The 24,242-nt window shown below is 36.8% G+C and overlaps 1 protein-coding gene across 6 annotated transcripts in view; it reads left to right on the forward strand.

The window, feature by feature from the left end:
* FRAS1 (Fraser extracellular matrix complex subunit 1) overlaps positions 1 to 24,242 on the forward strand; it is a 448,933-nt gene that overhangs the window by 305,600 nt on the left and 119,091 nt on the right. For all 6 annotated transcript variants that reach the window (XR_014023287.1, XM_081304117.1, XM_081304120.1 and 3 more), the window contains exons 29-32: positions 1,945 to 2,271; positions 12,351 to 12,504; positions 18,773 to 18,951; positions 22,923 to 23,039. Coding sequence is in view for 5 of the 6 variants with exons in the window: in XM_081304117.1 (XP_081160243.1) it covers positions 1,945 to 2,271; positions 12,351 to 12,504; positions 18,773 to 18,951; positions 22,923 to 23,039 (777 nt within the window). In the remaining variant the exon portion in view is untranslated. The remainder of the gene's footprint in view (positions 1 to 1,944; positions 2,272 to 12,350; positions 12,505 to 18,772; positions 18,952 to 22,922; positions 23,040 to 24,242) is intronic.

A 24,242-nucleotide genomic window follows, 5' to 3' on the forward strand; every position in this document is an offset into this window, starting at 1 on the left:
CAATAGGAAGATGGTGTGTGTGTGTGTGTGTGCGCGCGCGCACGCATACATCATTAATAGCAAGGACATGATGTTGAGAACTAAGACTACCTAAATATCCAGACCTTATTATTTCATTAATCATGATTCCAGGAAGGACACTAGATTATTGTTTTTAACTCATATTTTTATCTTTTTGATCAAAAATGAAAAAAAAAAACATGAAGGACAACATAGACTTGAAGAAGTGACTGCCACATGGTGTTAATAACCCAACTCAGTTCTTCTTAATGATTTATCACGTCAGGGATAACTTGAAGTTTAGGAGTGATTAGAAATTAATCCTACTTAAGTGTGTAAATTTTGTTTTAATTAAAGCTAATACATGTCATCTCTGTAAATATAGGCCAAAGGGCCAAATTCACCTTAGGACACTGGCTTAGATATTCCTTAATTTTTAAACATTTTGCTTTGACCTCTTCATTTGGGCTAATATAGTTACTCCAATAAAAGACCTAGGTAGGTATTAGCAGGTAACTTTCTAATCTGAGATGATGAGTTCCCACAGTTTTTGAGTTTTGTCTGTTTTCCACTTTCTCTAAGTGAGTAGATAATGAGGGCACATTTTATTTATGTATTATATGATAAACTCTTATCATTTTAACTTTTTAAAGTGGAATTTTAAAAAGAAATTTTAACTTATTTTTGTTCATTTAAATTTTGTGTTATTTCAATATAGTGTTGAGCTTCCCTAAAATTTTCTCATGTAACTAAATTAGTCTATTTATGGACTTTGACATCACCTCTGACCTTTCCTCTTTCAGAATATGAGGGGCCATTCATTCCCATGTATAAACTCACAGCTTTAGAATTCTCAGGAATTTTGAGGAGTAGCTACCATCTAATTTTCCACTATGTGATTATAATGATGCATTAGTTAAACATTACTTTAATGGAAATTTTAATTTCCAGGAGGCCAGGAAGGTGCTTGAGTAGTTTTTTTAAAAAGCCATTTGGAATAAAGAAGACAATATGTTGAGAAAAGTCTTAGATGGTTCAACTTCAAATGGTATTAAAAAAACTAAGAAAATATTTTCTTTGGCTTCTGGCCTCGTTGAGTGTATGTGTATGAGGTTTTTTTCTGTTGTGACTCACTAACTTTTTTCTTCATGAAAGAACATTTTATCTGCTTACTCAAGTTGGTGGGGGGAACCAAACAATCCCAAGGAAAACATATTAAAGTTTGCTATATTAGCAGTGTTGTACGAATTAACCAGGTGGTTGCCTGACTCATCCAGATCATAATCTCGTGGGCTTTCAAAGCTGAACTGGGATGGGACTCTGTCAAGATTTGAATGGGAGAACTTGAAAAAACTTGCTGGGAGGGACTAGAAATAGTATGACTTCAGAAAGCAAAAGTGCCTTACTCTGAGTCAGCATATTGCATAGTGGCCTAGAGTGAAGCACTTAACTCCCAAAGGCGCGTTCAAAAATTCTATAGCTCCTGTTAGTCTTTATTGAATGCAGATAACTGACTGGCCTTCCTGATACTGAGCTGATTTCACTAACAATGTAGAGGATATAGTGCAAATCAAGAGAGAAGATGAAATAGAAATTTAGAAGCTGAGCAGATGAAATAGAAATTTAGAAGCTGAGCAGATGAAATAGAAATTTAGAAGCTGGTAGCCCTTTTTGATTGCCTCTTATCAAGACTATGGTCTTAAATTGATTTGAGAAACCTCCAGAGTCCAGAGATATAAAGTATCTGCAACCACTGTTGTTACTATGACCAGCTGCACCTCTGACAAATGCTTTCACCATGGCACAGGGCTATTACTTTGCCAGAGCACCTACAGTTTCTTAAAAGGCATAGAAATATCAATCAGGTTGCCACACTGATCCTCTGAGTTACCCTCTCTTTCCTAGTAAATGACTATTCTTCCCTGCTTCCCTTGAACTCCACAGGCCCCATATGTGCTGAGAAATGAGGTTCTCCACATTAGCAGAGGAGAGCGGGGAACCATCACCACCCAGCTCCTTGACATTCGAGATGATGACAATCCCCAGGATGTGGTCATCGAAGTACTTGATCCTCCACTTCATGGCCAATTGCTCCAAACTCTTCAGTCCCCCACAACCCCTATCTATCATTTCCGGCTTGATGAACTCTCCAGGGGCCTTCTCCTCTATGCTCACGATGGCTCAGAGAGCACATCTGATGTTTTGGTCTTGCAGGCCAATGATGGACACTCCTTCCAAAATACACTGTTTCATGTGAAGACTGTGCCCAAGGTGAGTGTCATTCTAGTTTCATTCCTTGCACCTAAATATGAAGTTCACTGATAATATTTTGCAATGCTTATAAAGTTAGGATATGGGTAGTTATTCATTTATTCAAGCATAACATGGGTGCTCATTAAGTGCCTATTATATAAGTAATGTATTTGGGCAGTAATATATCTTGTTAGGAACACACTTGATCTCTATAAATGGGATGATTTGCAACTCTTTTTGTTGACCTACTCCTGTAAAACTGTATTATTATTCACTGATCCTTTTGTCTCCTGCCTGAGAATCAAGGCATCTTGGTATTTGTCTGCCCTTCTAAAACAGCTCATGGAATGAGAAACCCTTGGTCAGTAATCTTAATGAATTAAAGGGGAGAGTTCAGCCATCCTGTTAGCCTGTTAGCCCAACTGAAATGGGATAAAGGAACCCTCTTTTTTGGTAATCATAAGGGTCTTTGGCCTAGGGGCTAAAAGTGTGTTTATCATTCTGAGTCACTGATGTGTCACCTTATTTTTTTCCTATTTCCACGAGTGCTGGTGTTATTATTTACTTATTATTTTTCTTTGAAACGATTTGGTTTGTGTGTGTGTGAGACCTCATTCTAACAAATTATATTGATATAATCATGGACCTAATGTCTATATTATACTTTTCTGAAATATTAAAATATAATATTTCTGTAAAATTTTATCCATGTACTACATTTTTGGATATTACAAATGAGATGGTTATCACACTTTACGAAATACTGAGCTAACCTATGCTAGATCACATAGTCCTACTGAAAAATATTTTCAAGTCTGGGCACGGTGGTGCACACCTATGATCCCAGTAGCTGAGGCGGCTGAGGCAGGAGGATCACAAGTTTGAGGTTAGCCTCAGCAATTTAGTGAGACTCACAGCAACTTAGTGAAACCCTGTTTCAAAATTTTTTAAAAAAAGGGCTTAGAATGTAGTAGAATATAGCTCAGTGGTTCAATCCCCAGTACTCCCCAAAATCTTCTTTTCAAAATTTAGTGATATTTGACTGGAAGACCTTTTCTCAGTAGCATCCTGAGTGCCTCTTTTCCATGGCAGTAGTTTAGAAAACACATTTTTTTTAACTTTTCATTCCAAATATCACTACCTACAGAGTTGTCACTAGTGATTAGCTTGAGAGATTGACTTGCTGAGGACAGTTTAAAATCACTTGTCACTTTCTCACCAATGATCACTCTAAATTTGCAGTGGAGCCTCCTGAAGGGAAGCAATTGAATCTAATATGGTCTGCTAACTAGTTTCTCAGTCTCTTGTCTCATCATTTTCAGCTGCTGAACACAGTGATGGTGGCGAGCGAGAGAGATGGGAGGACGTGAAGGCTGATTAGGAGATGGAGTTGGCAGATGGCCACCTCGTAGCTAATCCTAATTATCACTCTCCTGCAGTCACCCTGGGAGATGAGGGTTAGTTATGAAGAGATGAAGTCTAGACAGATGCAGAAAGTTTCTCCCTTCCTTGTTTTTTTCCAGAGGCCATCCTAGATTTCAGTGCAACCCTCATGGCCACCTTTCCTAATGTGGTTCCAGTCTCCATGTTGGGAGTTCAGTTCATTGTATTACACAATCATTTTGTGTGGAAAGGCTCACAGCTGAAGGGCATTTCTAGGATTTTAGCTGCATTGACTAACAAAACTAATAAAAATAGAATTTTCATCCTTAAATGAGATAGAAGGCACAGAGGTTTGGAGTCCTTGAAGTCCTTGTAACTTGCAAGTCATGTGTTTTCAATGTGTCTGCTTGTGATTCCTAAATGGAGTGTGGGTTGGCCCTCTCCCTTCCCCCTTTCCATCTCACCATCTCATATACTGCTGTGGTTATGGATCTATGACGTCACTCTTAAACATGAAGAGGAACAGTGAAGCCAGTGGCCAGAGCCTTTGCATGCAACAGGATATACTAATAATCTTGAATGTAATTTGATAATATTATACAAATATAGACTATTTTTCCCTTTAGAAACTCAGAATCTTTTTCCTTCTACCACTTCTACTGATGCTTATGCTATCTTGCTGAAGAAGGTTAAGATAGCAACTATTATGACCTTATTTCTTCTAGAGGAAATTCTACCATGAGTGGAAGGGTTTTTTTGTTTGTTTGTTTGTTTTGTTTTTTAACATTTATTGGACACTAAAGTGTGATGTGAATTGTTCCTTTTGAATTGCAGATTTATTCTGTAATATTTGTACAATTATCGTTAATTTTCCAAAAGAGGAAACTAAAGTGTAAAGAAGTTTGACAACATTCATCTGTATAAAGGTGCTTAGGGCCGGGGCTGTGATTTCATTTCAAGTGCATCTGCCTCCTGTGTTTAACTATCAGACTCTTTTCTTTCTGGCCTTTGTTTTTCCATGTTTGGATCACACATGTTCTTATTTCCTACATGGATAAAATGAAGACAATTATTTAGTCATTTTCTTAATGCCCTGTCCAAGCAGACTGGGCCTCAAGCCTCCTGGACTCTTCCCTTTGGACTTAACCACAGCTTATTACAAGCCAGGCTATTTATTATCAGAAATCTACTGGGCACAAGAAGAGAAAAATGGCCTCAGTTGCTACCGCATCCAGTAGTTATGCAGTCAGACATGATTGGTTTCATTCTGATAGCCATTTTGGAAGATGGCATGAGAGATCTTAGCCTGAGGCTACTTGTATGTTAAATTTGGAGAGGGACCAGTTATTGGCTGATGTCTAGCTGGCAGCTTAAATGGAATGGCCAAAGGATTTCAGTTTAGTGAATGGATGTACTAATTAACCCTAATATTGTTCAATAGAAGCTCAGCCTGTTTCTCTATTCCTTCTGAGAGGAAGGAATTGAAAAAGGAATCTGTGAGAAGAGGGACTATTTCAGTTTTAGTGTTTTGAGCCCAGCATATTATAGGGGTTTGGTGCATTTCTGTGGGCTGGGTAGATGAGTGATGGATGCAAGGGCCTGAGGGGGCAGGTGCCTGTGTCCCTGTCTTGCCATAGGTTTCTGTGTTAGATGAGAAGCACCCCAGCACCTCTGCTGCCTGAGGGGAGGCTCACCGGGCACTGAATGGAGGAGCTGTTTGTTCACCCTGGTTTTTCAAGTTATACACCAGTTCCCCCAAACTTGGCCTGGCAGTGAATAAACTTGACTGCCACCTCCAGGCTTGTACTGAGCTGCTGAGGAAATGGAACCAGGATTGATGCTAAAACATGTCCAGTTAGAGGAAGGAGGCAAAAAGAAAGAAAGAAAAAGTAATAAAGAGAAAGTCCTGCGGAACAGGCTTTCATTAATTAGGTGGATTACCAACCCCAAGTCTGCTAGAGAGATGATTCCAAAGTAATTCAACATCCAGTAAGGGCTAAACTGGCCTGGGGGAAAGAAGTCTGGTGGGCTTCTTTCTACTGCTGGACTTTCAAGGAATTATCTACTTTCTCATTAATAAAGGTGCCTGTGGAAATCATGCCTTTTTTCTATTCTGATAATAAATTTGATGATCTTTCTGACCTTGTTTATTGTTGTTTGAATGGTTGTTTTCTGCTGCCAGGTAATGCTTTAATGTTAAAAGCCCCCACTGTCATACTATGCACTGGATTGAAAATTCTATCCTGGTGGGCCATTTCTAGCTGTGGTAATGCCTACGGGCAGCTACAAAGCACTGTTGTGTTTCCCCTCAGTTTCATCAATGACCACCGTTCATTGGTGGTCTTACAAGGATACAGTTAGTTGACAATAATGATGTTTGTAAGAATTACAGTTATCAATGGTAAAAAAAAAAATGTTTATTTGTATGAATAAGAGCCTGTTTCCCAAGTAAACAAATCCTTGCCACATGTCAGGGTTTTACCTTTTGGCAGGACTTACCTTAGCCTGTTTAATTCAGTGTCTGAAAAAGTGCATGCTCAGAAACATTTTGTTGATATGAATATTTACATCAGTAGAAATGTACCTGAAGCAAAGGTCCTATATTTCTGACCTGAAGTAGCAAGCCTCTGAGGCTCATGCCCACCTTAACAAACACAGAAACTTTCAAATTAGCTTCCCCTCTTTCTTCCTGCTGATAAATTTGATCTTATATCTGTCACACCACATGCTCCTAACCTAAAGTTCACAAAGTCCCACTACATTAAATCTTAAAAGTGATGGTATAAATGAAATCTTACGAATTAAAGCATATTTTTACAGAGTAAGTAAAATGATAGGGTCACTGTTATATCCAACTTTAGTCATTTTCCAAAGAGTGAGGTTTTTAAAACTTTGTCTTGCATATTTTAGCTAGGAGTTGGAGTACACTATCATTTGAGCTAAAGTTACACCATTGATGTAATTTTAATTTTTAATTTATGGGATTGGGAGCTTTCATTTTGTTTGTGAGATTTTCCCCCCAAAGGATGGAGGCTTATGCTCTTACTTCTGGTTTGAAACATTAATATTTTTACTCAAATATAATTGATATGTAATGGCTAAACTTTATTACCAACATTTGCTTGCCTATTGTTCTATGAAATGAATTAGAAGAACTATTTAATATAAAGTACTGTTTTAATCACGCCCTCAATTTTACTTGTTGAACTTTCATCGCCTGCTAATGTACTCTGGAGGATTTATCAAACCTCATTGGGCAGGAGATTATTCAACTAGTAATATAGCTAATTTTTTGAGCTGACAGGGATATATGAGCCAATGTGCAAGAAAAAAAAAAAAACCTACAAGGACACAAATTCCAAAATGTCAGAGCCACTGGGAAAATTAGGTTAAAATTTGGCTTTTTGGACTCTTTACCTATAGAAAAGAACTTATAGGCATCTGTTCTCAAATATTTCTTCACCCTCTCCCAGAAGAAAACAAAACAACAACAAAAAAACAATCATCATGATGAGTGGGAAGATTTGTATTTCTTTGTTTTAAACTACTTTATTGAGAATGATTGGTAAGTAAAAACCTCTCTGTATTTAATATGCACAACTCAATGAGTTTGGAGATAGGTACACACCCATAAAACCATCATCACTTCAGAGTCATAGACACCATCACCAACCAAAATTCCCTCCTGACCCTTTAATGCTATTACTTCTCTTTATGGTAAGAACATTTTACCTAAGATAGCTCCTCTTAGTAATTTTGAAGTCTCCCATACAGCATTGTTAGCTTTAGGCATTATGCTATATAGATCTCAGAATTTATGTCTTGTAGAACTGAAACTTTATGTCCTTTTTACTGTTATCTCCCTATTTCCTGTCTTGTAGCTTCCATCAACTACCATTCTACTCTCTGCTTCTATAAGTTTGACTGTTTTAGATTCCATATATAAGCAAGATCTTCCAGTTGTTTTCTTTCTGTGTCTGGCTTATTTCACTTAGCTAAATGTTCCCCCAAGTCCATCCATGTTACAAATACAGGATTTCCTTCTTCCTTGAACTTGAATAATATTCTGTTTTCCTTTGTAATTTGATTACTTTTTTTTTTTTGTAGTGGTATACATTGATTCCTTTCTCTCCATCTTTTGTATATCCACTGCAGACTCTTTAGTGACTACCATGAGGCTTATAAAACATCTTATAGCTTTAATAGTTCATATAAGCTGATAACAATGTCTCTTCAATCACGTACAAAACTCTCCACTTTTATGTCTCCCTGTCTCTCACCATTTTGTTATTGGTATTATAATTTATATCCCTGTAAGTCATAAATCCATTAGTAAGTTTTATAGCTATCATTATGTTTAATAATTTTTTCTTTTAACTTTTATACTAGAGTCATTAATTACCATGACTATGTAAATAGTAGTTATGTTGTATGTAGGGAATAATAACTAGAAAAGTTTCTACATGTTCATTATACACATGATTTTTTCCCCCGGGATTTTTTGCCTGTAGTTGGGTGAATCCATATTTTTGGAACCCATGGATACAGAAGGCCAACTGTACTTTGCTTTAGCCATGTTTTCTACTTTCAGGTGTTTTCATGTTGCTAATTAACTTTTTTTCATTTCAACTTGAAGAACTTTGGCATTTCTTGTGAGACAGGCCCAGTCATGATAAATTCTGTTGGCTTTTGTTTGGGAAAGTCTTTATCTCGTCTTAATTTCTGAATGACAGCTTTGCCGGGAAATTATTCTTGGTTGGCAGTTTTCATCTTTAAACATTTTGATTATCATTCCACTTACCTGGCCTACAAGATTTCTGCTGAGTGATCCACTGCTAGTCTTCCAGGGTTCCTTGCATGTGATAGGCAATTTTTCTCTTGAGAATGTGCTTTGATGAAGAGTTTATGTTCAATCTATTTGCAGTTCTTTGGGCTTCATTAATCTGTATGTTCATTTCCCTCCCCAGATTTGGAAATTTTTCTGTCATTCTTCTGTTTTGTTTTGTTAATTTATTGAGATGAAGTTCACATGAAATGCAATGAACTATTTTAAGGTGAATAATTCAGTAACATTTAATGCATTTATAAGGTTGTACAACCACTACCTAGAGCTAATTCCAAAACACACCCTTCCCTCCAAAATGAAACCTTACACCTGTTAGAGTAGTTATTCCTAGTTCCCTTGCCCCCTCACACCTCCACCCACAAGCCCTTGCTAAACAACAATCTGCTTTTTGTTGCTATGTTTTTACCTATTCTGGATGTTATATTTAAGTGGAATCATACAGTTTGTGAATTTTTGTACCTGACATCACTTAACAACTTTTTAAAATTTTTTTATTTGTTCTAAATAGTTACACATGACAGTAGAATGCATTTTGACACATTAATTATAAATGGAATTCAACTTCTCATTCTGGTTGTACATGATGTAGAATCATACTGGTCATGTAGTCATAAGGTAATACGTAGGGTAACAATGTCTGATTCATTCTACTATCCTTCATGCCCCCTCCCCTCCCTTCACTCCCCTCTGTCTAATCCTTTGCTTCTGAAGGGTGTGTTTGTGGTATACAGAATTCTAGATTTCTGGGGGTTTCTCTCTCTTCTTCTGAGGGGTGGAGGGTACTGGGGATTGAACTCAGGGGCACTCAACCACTGAGCCACATCCCCAGCTCTATTTTGTATTTTATTTAGAGACAGGGTCTCACTAAATTACTTAGCACCTCACTTTTGCTGAGGCTGACTTTGAACTCTAAATCCTCCTGCCTCAGCCTCCCAAGCCACTGGGATTACAGGTGTGTGCCACTGCACCTGGCTCATTATTTCTTTAAATAAGCTTTGTGCCCTTTTCTCTTGGCACTGAACTGTACCATCTTGAAGAGGATGATATGGATTAAATGAAAGATTTTTCTTATCCTTTTCAGTGTTCCACCAAGGTGCTGAAACCTTTTAGCTGGACTCATGGGCTTTGATGAAGATAGTTATCTGTGGATGGTAGTTAAAATTAGGTTTCTAGGGCTAGGTGTGTAGCTTAGTGGTAAAATGCTTACTTAGCATGCACAAGGCCATGGGTTTGATCCTCGGCACTACAAAACATTTTATAGGGTTTCTTGGGTGTGGGGGATAAAACCTCCTATTCTACCATCTTGTTGACATCCAAGAATTGTACTTCTTATCCTTAGTGTCATTTCCATTTCTTCTTAAGTACCAAAAGCAATAATTCAGAATCGGAGGCATATATACTATTCATTTTAAGCTTAAATATTCTCAAAGATCTACTGTGAGCCACTCTAAAGATTGTAGTCTCTAATCTGAAAATAGTTCTTGGTACTTGAGCATGACTGCACATCTCTTGGATACTTTTTCAAATGTGGATTCCTATTCAGGAGGTCTGATTCAGAAGATCTGGGGTAAGGGCCAAGATTCTATGTATCTTAAGTTTCTAGGTGCTACTGTTATCTAAGCTCTGAGTTACAAGTTGTACTATTTCCTAAATAGTCACACAGGAATAATAAAGAATTGTATTGGTAAAGTACAGTCAAGACAGAGATGTAGTAAAGAGCCATCTGGGAAATGTGTGCTCAGGTTCCAGTACTTATTTGCTTAGAATAAAACAAACAAACAAACAAAAAAACTGCATTGCCTATTTAGTCCAGTAATGTAATATTATTGACATATAATTGATCTCTATTACCAAAATTAAAGTTGACTAGGCTGCTTCTATTAGAAATATTCCTTGCAGTTATGAAACCTGTGTCCCAGTGTGTCAGGGCATTTTAAATTCTCTTGGAGTTAGAGCCTTTTCTCCCAGAATTCTGGTAGACTATATGCAAAATTACTGACATACTTTTGATGTTTCCGTAAATAGCATGCTAGATCCATTGCGAAAGAGAAAATTCTCTGGGATTTTGCCCCTGAGCACAAATCAGCATAGAAAGTGCCTTTATGACTGTTCTCTTGGGCACCATTTGACTCAGTTTCTTGATACATGTGGTGAAAATGGGCATGACTGACTTCTTAGAGGTGAAATGCTCAAGTGCCTAGTAATTGCGAAAGAATAGCTGTTGCTTTCTCTTCTGAGTGTTCTCCTGAGTGTGCTGTTTGCTGTGTTGTTTATTGGCATATCCAAAAATAACAACAATAATTTAGAAAACCATTCTTTCCGAAATGTCCTATTTTAAAATATCAGATTCACTGATTTTTGAAGTACAAAAACAAACGGAAAACTGGGCCTTGGCAGCTACTAATCGCATTCTGTGGAAAATGTCAATTATGAGGTTTGGGAAGAGGGTGTACACCTTGTAAATCAGGAATGGCAGCACTTTTTAATGACATTAGTTTAGCAATTAAAGTGGTGGCTTTCTCAGGAGTGCTAAATAGGTGATTTCTTCCAGCCAGCTACTCTCCACTTTTGGTCCCTCACTTTCTTTTTTTTTTTTTTTTTTTTAAAAGAGAGAGTGAGAGAGGAGAGAGAGAGAGAGAGAGAGAGAGAATTTTTAATATTTATTTTTTAGTTCTCGGCGGACACAACATCCTTGTTGGTATGTGGTGCTGAGGATCGAACCCGGGCCGCACGCATGCGAGGCAAGCGCGCTACCGCTTGAGCCACATCCCCAGCCCTGGTCCCTCACTTTCAATCAGCCATCAGGCCTGTCCATTTCACTCTGTGTGTGTTTCTCAAATCTGTTTCTAACTATTCGTTCCCATTGCAATTACCCTCTTACAGGCCTTGATCTCCTCTCCCCTGAGCCATTGCAAGAACTTGTTAAATGATTTCTCCAGCTCCAGATTCATCCCAATGCTAGTCACCTCCATCTCTTGCCCTTGGAGGCCATCTTTCTAAAGACAGGCTGATCATTCCATCAGTGGGATCATCCCATTTCCTTCCCTGAAGACACCTGTTTTCTTTCCAGTGCTGATAAGATGAATTGAGACTTTTAGAATAACTTCTACTTTTTAGTAGCCTTCCAGAAGACACTCTCACTTTTTATCCACCCTTCCCCTGGCTTCCTCAGCTCTACTGGCGCCAAACAGTTGGACATTTATCAAACACAGTATGTTGTCTCGCATTTTTGCCTTTGCTTAAACTGGGCCCTCTGCCTAAAATCTGTTTCACCACTTCACTACTTAGAAAGCCCTTTTTTTTCTGTTATTCAGAAATGAATAATTCTTCTTTAGGAAAATCTTCCAGAGAGTTCCTTCTTCTATGGCCTCATGGTTCCCTGCTGAAGCTTCTTAAAGAGCATCACTGTGAAGTGTCCTAATTATTTGATAATTGTGTGTCGCTCCTTCTGAAGTTGAGATCTTGCTTTCAAACATTGTTGCATATTTCAGTTCTGTAGCAAAGGAGCTGGCATAAATAGGTACTCAATAAATAACTCTTTTGAATATAGTGGATGGTGAGAGCAGAAGGGCAGGTAGATGGACAAAAGAAGGAAAGAAATGGAGAGACAGAAAGAAAGAAATGGAGAACGATGTAAATTATTGGCTCATGAACAATTGAAAAGCAGAATATAGACACTTATAAATGTATACATGCATATATCTACACATAATGTATACCCATGGTTCACACTATGACTCTAAACTATAAATCTCTCTTTCTTATCAGATGATCTTTTGCAACAAAAGGACCTGATAACTAGTGCTTTTCAGTATTAATGTGTTCTTATTATGCTTGGCTCCAATTCTGCCCTTTTCCCTTATTCTAGAATGATGGAGCACTTCGGCTTGTAGCTAATTCGATGGTATGGGTTCCAGAAGGGGGGATGCTGCAGATTACCAACAGAATCTTACAGGCTGAAGCTCCAGGTGCCAACGCTGAAGATATTATCTACAAGATTACACAAGACCACCCCCAGTTTGGTAAATTTTTTTTCTTTGCATGGTTTCATCTCTGCATTCAGCAGTCTAGGACTTGCTTTTATACGATGCCATGAGCAAGGTTGCAGTTCCAGTGAACTCTCTAATTTTATACACCTCTCTTAAAATCAGATCAATTTCCACACCTACCACACTACACACATTTGCTAGGTAGTGAGTAAATTTTATAAATACATTATATATAACAGCTAAATCTTGGGCTGGGGATGTGGCTCAAGCGGTAGCGCGCTCGCCTGGCATGCGTGCGGCCCGGGTTCGATCCTCAGCACCACATACCAACAAAGATGTTGTGTCTGCCGAGAACTAAAATAAGTAAATTCATTCTCTCTCTCTCTCTCTCTCTCTCTCTCTCTCTCTCTCTCTCTCTCTCCTCCTTTCCTCTCTCTTTAAAAAAAAAATAACAGCTAAATCTTAATTTAAATTTCTAATAACTTAATTTTGCACACTAGAAACCTGGGATAAACCAGCCTGTTAATAGTCAATGACTAATTAATGGATGTCAGTTAAATTTCAAAAGTCAGGCTCTCAAACTCTACCTTAAATCATTCTCAGACCATTGCCAGACTTCTTGATGTGAATTTTAAAAAGTATATTTCACAGAAACATTCTTCAGCATTCACCACTGTTACTTCTTCCAGCAAGATAGTAGAATACATTAACCAGAGAAATTGCCCATTATCATTGCCTAAAAACGCTGGATAAAATGTAGCAAGAAGGGTAAGGTGTTCATAGCTGAGTATCCAAGATTGTAAAGCATTCATAGCTGAGCACCCAAGAAACTCCAGGTGCCAGCAGCAAGGAAGGCACTGGAGTCGGTGTGCAAGAGCTCAGGGTACAGCTTCCCTGAGAGGGGCAGTCTGTCTCAGGAACCTGGGAACTTAGGAGTTGAAATTCATGCACAAACAGGGAGCTGAAATTAAGACCCCACCTAAAACCAGGGCTCTGGAAGGATGGTCCTTCACTTAGAGAGACAGAATAGGAAAGAAGAGGCTCATCAGCACAGAGACCTGCCTTTCTCAGAGTAGAGCAAAATGTCTGCTGAGAATTTAGAACTTCGAGCCTATTTCTCCTCCAGATCCAGGATTAAATTAAAATATATGCCTTGTGCACAACACCAAAAATGGAGACTTTAGATGAAAATTAATCTAAGGCCAATGACACTTCTTGGGTTCCTTGCAGGAAGTATAAACCACTGTAACAAGGCCTACTCTCCACCAGGCCACTAGGACTCTCAGATCAATCTACTGAGGATTAGTGCAGAACCCCAAACCAAAAGACACAGGAGGACACAAAACTAAAACAAACAAGGTGATTAAAACCCCAAGAATGTCAAAGAAAGGAACAATCATTAAAAACTATGAAATAGGTATATTTAAAATGGTTTAAAGACCTAAAAGAAGGAGTCACAACTGAAAGAAAATTTCAAAATGCAGTATAAATAAAGGAACAGGTAGTGGATTTGTTTTGTTTGAGGTGGGGTCTGGTGTTGTTTAGGCTGGCCTTGAACTCCAGGTATCCTTAAGAATCATCTTCCCACGTGCTGGGACAACAGGCATGTGCCACTGCATCTAGTTTAGGCAGATTTTTTTAAAGTATCTAAATTGATCATCTAAAAATGAAAATTATATTCATAAAAACTAAAAATCCACTTGGCACATTAAAAAGCAGAGAAAGAATAATTTTTTTCCCCTCTGGGTTATCACATTTTAAAAATTATGCATTTTCTGTAGTGAGTAAAAAAATTAACTCTAGACAATTTGAAAATAATTCCAGTGTCCACAGACATTAGAAAGCATAATCTTATCAAGAATTGATATTATAATTATAAAACAGTCTAGTTGAGATATAATAGAACTTCATGATTGTGAAGAAGGCAACTGTACTCCCTTGGGCCATAGGTTTCTTTGAGAAATTAGGTCAGATAATTTTTTTACTTCCTGTTTAAATAATTTTAGACTTAATTGAAAAGTTGCAAAAATAATTCACAGTTCTTGAATACTTTACCCATCTTCTCCTAATGTTAATATCACACATGACCATAGAGCAGTTATTGAAACTAACAAATTCACATTAACTATCTATAGATCTTATTCAAATTTTGCCAGTCTTCTCACTAATGCTATTTTTCTGAACCAATCCAGAATTCCAGCTTGCATTTAATTGTCATGTCTCCTTGGCCTCCTCCAATGTGTGACAGTTCTCTGCTTCTTTTCTTTAATGACCTTAATACTTTTGCAGAGTACTTGTTAGATATTTATAGAGTGCTGCTCAGTTTGGGTCTGTCAGGTGGTTTTTTCTTTATTAGATTAAGATTATGCTTTTTCCCCTTTTTCAGTGTACGATACAGAAGGTGCATGATGGCCCTGTCTTATTGCTGGTTAACTTGGCTAAAGTGATATCTGCCAAATTTCTCCACTGTTAAGTTACTGTCTTCCCATTTGGAATTAATAAACATCCTGTTCTCATCTTACTTCCAACTACTGATTTTAAGCTAGATAACATTTAAGTCCTTTTCATCTCTAAAAATCTAAGACTCTTGTATTAAATTCTCTACCTTAATTATTAAAAGCCAAAAGCTAAGCCCCCAAATTTCACAGAAACAGCACAATGTTTCATCAAATATTAAACAGAACAATGCTGAATTAAATTGCTTTAAGCAGAAAAAGTTTGCCATTTCTTCTTAATAAATGCCATGTAGACTTTATTGTGATCCCTTTCTTACTGTAACTCTCTTAATTAATTTCTTCCTGTGAACATAATCTTTCTTTGTGTCCAGATCTCACTACTAACAGTAATCAAATCACATTACCCTTGGGAACTATTTAAGAGTGAAAAGAGTGGTGGGAACTAGACACCTGTCTACCTTCCTCCATCTGTTCAGTGAGATGCATCTGTGTAGGCGTTACTTCCTTGATCCCTGGCTACTATGAACTCCCTTATAATTTCAGAAGGTTCAGGTTGGACTCCAGGCATTTTGTGAAGAGTTGACCTTGGAATGCAAATAAATATAATTTTTTTTCTATAGTATGTGCATAAAGGGCCTAAATTCAACTGTTCCCTGATTCATCACTATCTTCAAATAAAGGTTTAGATGAGTTGATTAATACTTGTACCCTTTGCTACTTCATAGATTTGAAAATAAATTTAATGGGATGGTTTTAACAAAATACCTTGAACATCATTTGAGGGACAATCTGACTTAATCATACTGCCAACTCTAAATTATTCATCATAGTATAAGAAAACTGTTAATAGAAATTATCTCAATCCCAACATAATTCATGGAGTTCCAAATGAGATTCTAATCCTTAATAGCTATTAAATTTTCTCTTCAAAATTCTTAGTTAAAATATAAAATTTGGTATACAGGAAATCCCAAATGGAGATGATTTTCAGTATTTTAAACCTGTGTCATATCCTTGTATGATATAATCATAGAAGCAGAGGTAAGGTACTACAGAAAAGGTTGTTTCTCTGGGGAGTGATATTGGAAAAATTGTATCATTATATTATATGCATGTATGAATATATAACAAATCATATTATTATATAATATGATCAACTATAATGCACTAATAAAAAAAATGTGGAAAGAGGTGGGGGGAAAACGGTGCCTCTTACCACTGTGTGGTGACTCTCACATAATACCAGTATTTCTCCTTGTCCACTCTTGAGCTTGTCACCAAGGTTTCTGTATTAAACACATCCAGTACTGAACTCTTTGTCCTCCCTCCAACCTGCCATCCTCCTGTTATTATATTTTCACACCTATTATTCCATAATATTATTACATTACTATTACTTGAGTGATTTTTTATAGAATAAATTCCAGCCTCTCTACCAGGACTACCAAGCTTTATAGACTTTCTATGTTCTGATAACACACATTATGTGTTCTAAATCAGCTCATGCCATTCACCTATTGAGAATCTCCCAGTGGCTTCCACTTGGTTGGGGGCTGATCTTTAGGGATAGGAACTGCATCTTGCTTATCTTTGAATCCCCCTAGTTTCTAAGGGCCTCATTTAGTAAATAGATCCATTGGGTTCTACTTATTGCGTTGAATCTAATGAAATTGGCCAATATCCTGTGATTCCTGTCTATCTGTATAGCATGGAAGAAACTTTTATATGAAAAAGAATTTATTAGGCCTCATTAGGAAAATTCTGCATTACTTTTCTATTAGAAGGCCAAGTAGCTAAGAAATCAGCAATTGAGTGTGTTCTGTCCCTTCTACTCGTCACGTTTGCATTGTGGTGATTTCCTTTCAGAATCACCTTTTCTGGCTGTATTTGCACTCATAAAAAGTCCACATCCTGGGAAGTCATGTCTATTAATGGCACCTTATGAACAAAATTTGAGTTGGGAGAGTGGTAATGGAATTTTTGACTAGGTACAAATGAAAAATAATATAAGAAAGAAAACTAGAGTGAGTTGATTCCACACCTGATTCTGTAAAGAAGAGTAGTGATCTTCTTCTTATATTTCAGTATTTCATTACCATCCAGGACATTATGCTCATTTTAAACTTGAATTTAGAGCATCTAAATATTAGAATGAGTGTTTTCTTTGACTAAGAAAATAAATTTCTCTAGGGTAATTAAAATGTGCTACAAATTTTTGGGGGAAAAAAATGTGCTGTCAATGGCCCAGTATGTCTGTTTTAAGAACTCGGTGTTCTCCTACTGAATGTTTTAAAAATAGACAAATAAACACATAGATGTTATTTTTCTCCTCCACCTCACACTCTTCCATGCCTTTCACTATCAAAGGTGAAAGGATGTCTTCTTTCAGATTTATTGTTAGATGCCTTTTCGTGTGAATATCGCTGATTTTCAGCAGTTCTTCTATTTCAGTTTCACCTTCACTTGAAGGTATATTCTTCTTGTGAAATTTTAATTGTTTCTATAACACCTCTGTATTTGTGATCTCACTTTAAGACAACAGTAACTTCAGGTGAATAATAAGCAGTAAAAATAGATTTGATAGTATTTAGAGTTATATTTTCTTGCTTCAGTCCAAATAAAGTTTAAAGAATGAAGGAGGAGAAAACATGATCAGTTATTTATCAAGATTAATACTAATACATATAAACAAAATACTTTTGATTAATAACAGAGGTTCATGACCAAGAATATGAGCTTCAGATCTAAATCCTCACTCATTACCTTATCAAATGTGTGATGTCCACTGAACTTCTCTGAACCTAAAGAACTTCATCTGATGAATTAATTCATGGAGATTCATGGAGATGATAATAACATCATTTAGAAGTATTAAATAGAAATTACAGTAAGGATGAGCATTTGTGAAATGTTTACTGCAAGTTGAGCATCCCTTATCCAACAGGCCAAGGCCACAAGTATTTCCGAATTCAGATATATTTTTTCAAATTTTGGAATATTTGCATACCTGTAATGACATGTCTTTGGCATGGGATCCATGTCTAAACATGGAAATTCATCTATGTTTCATATACACCTTATGCACATATCTCAAAAGTAATTTTATACAGTATTTTTAAAATGTGGCTGCATTTTGACTATGATCCATCACATGAGATCCAATGTGGAATTTTCCACTGTACCATCATGGTGATGCTCCAAAAGTTTTGGATCTTGGAGCATTTCAGATTTGGATTATTATTTTACAGATTTTTCACATTGCAAATGCTTAACCTGTGTTATCCTTATTTTACCAATGAAGAACAGTGACTTACAGAGCATACGTAAGCTCATGCAGTTGGAAGTGGTGGAGCTGGGTTTGAACCACCACATAGAGTCTGGTGCCTGCCATATTTTTTCTAGTATTAGCTATTAATATTTTCATTGAACAGAACTCTCCCAAGAGCATCTTTCACTGAATGTTTTCTAATTTTCTATTGTGTTTTTATACCAACTTCCTGATTAGAAAATTGTTGCACAGAAAGTTGTGTATAGAAATGAATCCATTCCATGCCTGATGTTTGAGTGTTTACAGCCTACACTAACTACTATTTGGGCCTCCTTTATACAACTTTATATGTAAATTTTCCTTGGTTCTTTTAGCTGAAAGACTGGGAATTCTATATCTAAAGATGAATTTAGTAATATCTGTTGAATTCTGTATTAACATCCTTTCCTTCATCTTAAATAAAAACAATCATTTATTTTTAGTTAAAAAAAATAAAAGAGAAGGATGGGGAAGAAGGATAAGAACTCTTAACTTACTCTCCCCAGATCTCCTCATTGTGTATCCTCTGATTTTCTAGGGGAAGTGGTCCTTCTGGTGAATATGCCTGCGGACAGTCCTGCAGACCAAGGGCAGCACCTGCCTGATGGGAGGACAGCAACCCCCACCAGCACCTTCACCCAACAGGACATCAATGAAGGCATTGTGTGGTACAGGCACTCGGGAGCCCCAACCCAGAGTGACTCCTTCCACTTCCAGGTATCCTCTGTTTCCTGGCTTTTCTGAACTCTGCAGAAAGCCTTCACCCTCATTTATAAACTTGACCAATTTTCTACAATGGCCTGAAAATCATGTTGGGAAGAAGAAAAAAATGCAACTAATAGCATTAAAAGATTTTTTTAAACTATCTATTTAGATATATAGGTGGCTTCACAAGCAATCATCCACTCCAAAAAAAAAAAAAAAAAAAAAAAAAAGGTTTATGTTAAATAATGGCCAAAGTGTTCAGAAAAAAAAATCCTTCAAAATAGAAAAATCCTTTATGGGGAAAAATCTTATTTTTTAAAATGTTCTTGAAACATTCAACATCTTATTAATATCCTGGACTTAGAGCCAAACTCAGTAGGTTTGAGTGTGAGTTTTGCCACTTGCCACTTTACAATTACTTGAGCAACATCCTTGTGCCTCAGGTTCTTCATTTGTGAAATAGAATTACTGAGAAAATTGAGTTAATACATACAAAGCATTTTTGAAAACTGCCTATCAAATAGTAAGCACTATGTAAGGATTTGTTACTGCCCTTTATAAAAATTGATAAAATACTTGATTGTAAGGAGACCTGGAGTAAGTTAATGAATGGATAATTATACTGGCTATATTCTACTATGAATATATTAGAAATTAATAATGAAAAGATAATTAAAAAAATTTAAACCCCTTGGAATATTTTAAATAATCTCCTAAATAATTACTAGGTCTTAAAGGAAATTAAAGCAGTAAACTATTAAGAAATATTGATGAGGAAGAAATCAGTTATCAAAACTTAAATGATGTAGGCAAAATTATACTCAAAAGAAAATTGATGGCAGCTCTTATTATTGAGCAGTAAAGCACAAAAACAAATGGACTAAATATTTAACTCAAGAAGCTAGAGAACCACAATAGAAACCTAAGGAAAGTAAAAAGAAGGAATTGATAGAGACCAGCAGAGGGGTCGATTAATTATGAAATGCTAGAAATTATAACAGTACAAAACCCGATGTTTAAAAAAAAAGCAATAAAAATCAGACAAAACTCTGCTAGCACAGTTTGGAAATGAAAAAAATTAAGCAAATACAAAGGAAAAAAGAATAAAAACAAGAATGTTTAAGCAGGATACAGATAAGAATGTGGCGGTGTCAGGGAAAATACATATGTTAATGATAATCAGCCAAAGCAGTGTCACCTCGGAGTCTGAGGTTTTCTTTTGTCTAGGATCCAGTTGGGAATAAACCAACCACAATCGCTCACCTTGTTAAAATTACCTCCGTTCTGCTTCTGACACCTGGTGTGTACATCTTCATTGCCTAATTTATATTGTGTAAAAGATGTGCTTTTCCAAAGAGTAGGTTGAGATAAATCTGGAAACCGTTAAAATGAGATTCTACTGAACACATTAAATGTCCATTGAGCGAGCAAATGCTGGGGGTCCTTTGTCCCTAGTTAACTTTTCATTGTTAGTACCTGGGGACTACTGCAGTCATCAGAGAATGAGCCAGAATGGAGGCAAAGACCTCAATCAAAAGAAGTCACCTCAGCAAACTAGAATCTGGGGACCTGCCTTTACCTCCTTGAGGGTCAGGAGAGAGAATATTATCAATGTGGCAGGTTTCCCTGGAAGGGGACTCTAAGCACCTGCTCAAAATGATATCTGATTGCTCTCACAAGTCGGTTGCTAAGTACAAAAACAAAATAAAGCAAAATATGAAATAAAAATAAAAAATAAAGCAAAATGAAATAAAATTTTTAAATGAGAGTAAAAATGAATCAATTTTTTAAAAAACTCAATGAGAATTTAAAACATTCATCTGAACATTATCACTTAGAAAGATGTTCCCTTCACACTTCTTGTGCAGAATTTGTTTAGAATTCCCATTTCAAATTACTTTCAAAGTGTGTTGGATAATATACTCAATAATGACAATATACATTTTTGGAAGTAGATTTGAAAATATAGAAAAAAAAATAGCCAAAAGTCATTCAGAATCAGGTCTGGCAAGAAAAAGAGTGGCAATTATTTTTTTTATTAAAGTGGATAGTAATTATGAAGTAATGCTCTCAGCTTTCTTAATGATTTGTGAACTTCCTCTGAAGGCAGTCCAAAAAGTGCATTTTAAACACTGAGAGCACCTTTATTACAAGTATGAAACAACTCTGAGATTGTGTTCTCTTAGACATAAAAGTTTTGGTTTGTTTGTTTTTAAAGTCTCAGTGTTTTATAGGCTTACCTCCTATTTTGATTTGAAATACACAGACACAATAGCCATGTGCTAAAATAAATGGTTAGCAACTTTTCCCATTTATCATCTTAGTATCCCTAAAGGATTTTAAACTAAAAAAGATGCTGTTCTGATGATTCGTTTTTTCTTCCCTTGTTTTTCTTTCTTTAAGGCAGGAAATGCAATATAATGAGTTGCATAGATTTAATTCCATTTTAATGTTGATGTGCTGTCATGAGCCATCAATGCATCCCATCTGTTACTTTGCATGAAAGATGGGATTCATGTAATACAAGTGGCATTTTAAAATAGAGACAGTCTAAGGGAGAGGAAAGCATGCACAATTAGTCATTTTTTTGGTGTGGGAAATAGCCCTAGTTTTGGTGTATTTGGATCACATTGACACCTCCTCAGAGGATTTGGGTTTTGAAAAAAATATCAATGTATTTCACTATCAGTGACTTTACTGATAAGCCAGACTGACTCACTTGCCAGTAATATGCCCACATTTCACTACCTGCACATGCTGTTGTTCCTTTTTCTTCAAGAGATAGAGTTTTCCCCTTTCTTCATTTCCGAAAGCTTCCAAAGTAAGTCATCTTGGTCAGTGGAACTGATATAAAACCAACTAACCAATTAACCAATATTGGTTATTTGCATTTATTTATTTTTTATTTTTGTGCAGTGCTGGGGATTGAACCCAGAGTCTTGTGCATGTGAGGCAAGCACGCTACCACTGAGCTACAACCTTAGCCCAGAAGACAACCTTTAAAAAGCAACTAATACAATGCTGAGCTCACACTAGATGATCAGTGAACTATAGATATTAATATTATTTTATAACAACAATATGAGGAATCTCCTTGAAGACACATAGATATTCTGAAACTTGATCCCAGGCATGTGATGTGATCCAGATAAAGACTAAGAGTTTTCTTCCGTGAGCTGTAACTGCTGTGTTGCCTTCTGTCTCAGAATTTGCACCACCCTGACTCCTGTCATATGGAATTAATATAACTACACGTGGCCACACAGGGCTTAGCAGTTCTTATGATAAACGAAAGTGGAATAAACAGTGGAGACAAGGGAGAGTTTAAGGGGGCAAGAAGCAGCCTAGGAAAAGCATCATTTTTCAGTGGTTTTGAAACAAGAAAAAGTTTAATCTGTGACTACTACCTTAACTGTAAATGTTAATAATTTTGTTCTGCAAAACTGAGGCTGAGATTTGACATTGCTAGTCTAGGTATAGGAATCTATGATGAATAAAGATGAAAGGAATGGAATAAAGATCACATGTCACATAATCATAATAATGCATTACGTAGCCATCCAGAATTATGTTTTCAAGAATGTTTAAGGATATAGCAAAATATCACAGTATTTTATTAAGTAAAAAATTAGAATATAAAATTGCATACAAATTGAGATTTGTCTGCACAGTAAAAAAATTAAACTGAAATACCTCGATGTATTAATAATCACTCTTACTAGGTAGTAAAATTCTAGATGAGTTTTTATTTCTTTTTCATACTTTCCTGCAATTTTCAGAATTGCCTAAAATGATTGTCTGTCTTTTTTATAATCAGTAAATGATTAACAATAAAATATGAAGAACAGAATGAAAAGTGTAATGTAGGAATGTATAGATAGGATGCAAAGACAGATGGTTTAAAGGGGGAGAAGCGAAACCCATGCAAGTATACTCTGACCAGCAGAAGATGAAAGGCTCACCAGGATGACTTTGCTTTTCAGGTGTCCAGGGCCACAGATGCTCAGGCCCACCTGGAGAGCCGTGTGTTCAACATTGCAATCTTACCGCACACGCCGGAGGCACCTAAGCTCTCTCTGGGAACATCTCTCCATATGACTGTGAGTCGGGTGGGAGAACTCATGGTGTACACTTGGAAGAGGCATGTGGTATGCTGCTGGGATTTGTGTCCTGGTTTTAAATGTGGTAGATTCTTGGCCCAGAACGCAGACCCCAGAGCCAGCAATAGCAGCCTTGGAAACACATTTCTCATTGACTTGAAAAAGAAACTTAAAATTCCCAGGGTGAGAGGAAGATTATGTGGAGTGCATCTTGACCTCCCATCCATTGCCAATGTTCTTTCTCTAGCATCCCAGGCAGTTACAGGATCTCTCCTGGAGTGCTTAGAAGAAATTTCAGGCTTATCTCCATGTCATTAACACCATTTGAGTATAATTATTCAACCAGTTATAGCACCACCTAGCTGGAGAAACTGTTATTTTTCAAAAGCTCTATGAAAAGTTATCCTTGTATTGTAAAACATCCTAGAGAAGGTGGTGTCAGTGCTGTATCCAGAGAGATAAGTAGCAATTCGTTACCCAAGAGAAAACTTGGGGACAGGTTGCAGAATGGAGAGGTGATGTCAAAGAGCACTATCACAGATATCAAGAGGACATGAAAGACACAGTGAGAAAGGATATGACTGTGGAAAAATTGCAAATAGTCCCGTGAGGCTGAAGAAATGAGGAAGACAGAAAAAAGGAATAATGGAAATGTGGAGGTGACTGCATCAGATCACAGACGGCCCCTGTGCCATGTGAAAGGAACGTGGTGCATGGAAAGATCTGAAGGAAGGTGTCAGCTGCATTGTCCCATGAAGCTCAGTTCAGACGATTAGCAACTCCACTGTAACCCTGTGTCTAGGATAAGTGGGATGCCAGAACCACTCTTCCAGACAGCCACAAGCATGCAAGCCCTTGTAAATCAGCGACTATGAATCCATGTTTTAGTTAGCGCCCACATAATTACACTCCAAAGTAGTGTATCAGCCTTGAGCCACAACAAAGAGAGTAGTGATAGTTTCAGAAATTATGGGTCTAGGGCATGACAGAGACATAAAGGGGAAAATAGAAAGTTTTTAATGAGTAGCTGGTATCGGCATTTCCACCATAAACCGTAATTTAAAGAAATCATAATTCAGCAGCACTATCAAGTCTATAATTCATCATTCTGACTGGAGGAACTTGGATCAGAATTTTCTTCAAACTGTAAAGAAAACTGTGCATACACATTTCTTGCCAAATGCTAATGCAGTGTTATTTTGA

This window comes from Spermophilus citellus (genome assembly GCF_964194105.1).
Source record: "Spermophilus citellus genome assembly, chromosome: 8".
In the NCBI taxonomy this organism is placed as follows: domain Eukaryota; kingdom Metazoa; phylum Chordata; class Mammalia; order Rodentia; family Sciuridae; genus Spermophilus; species Spermophilus citellus.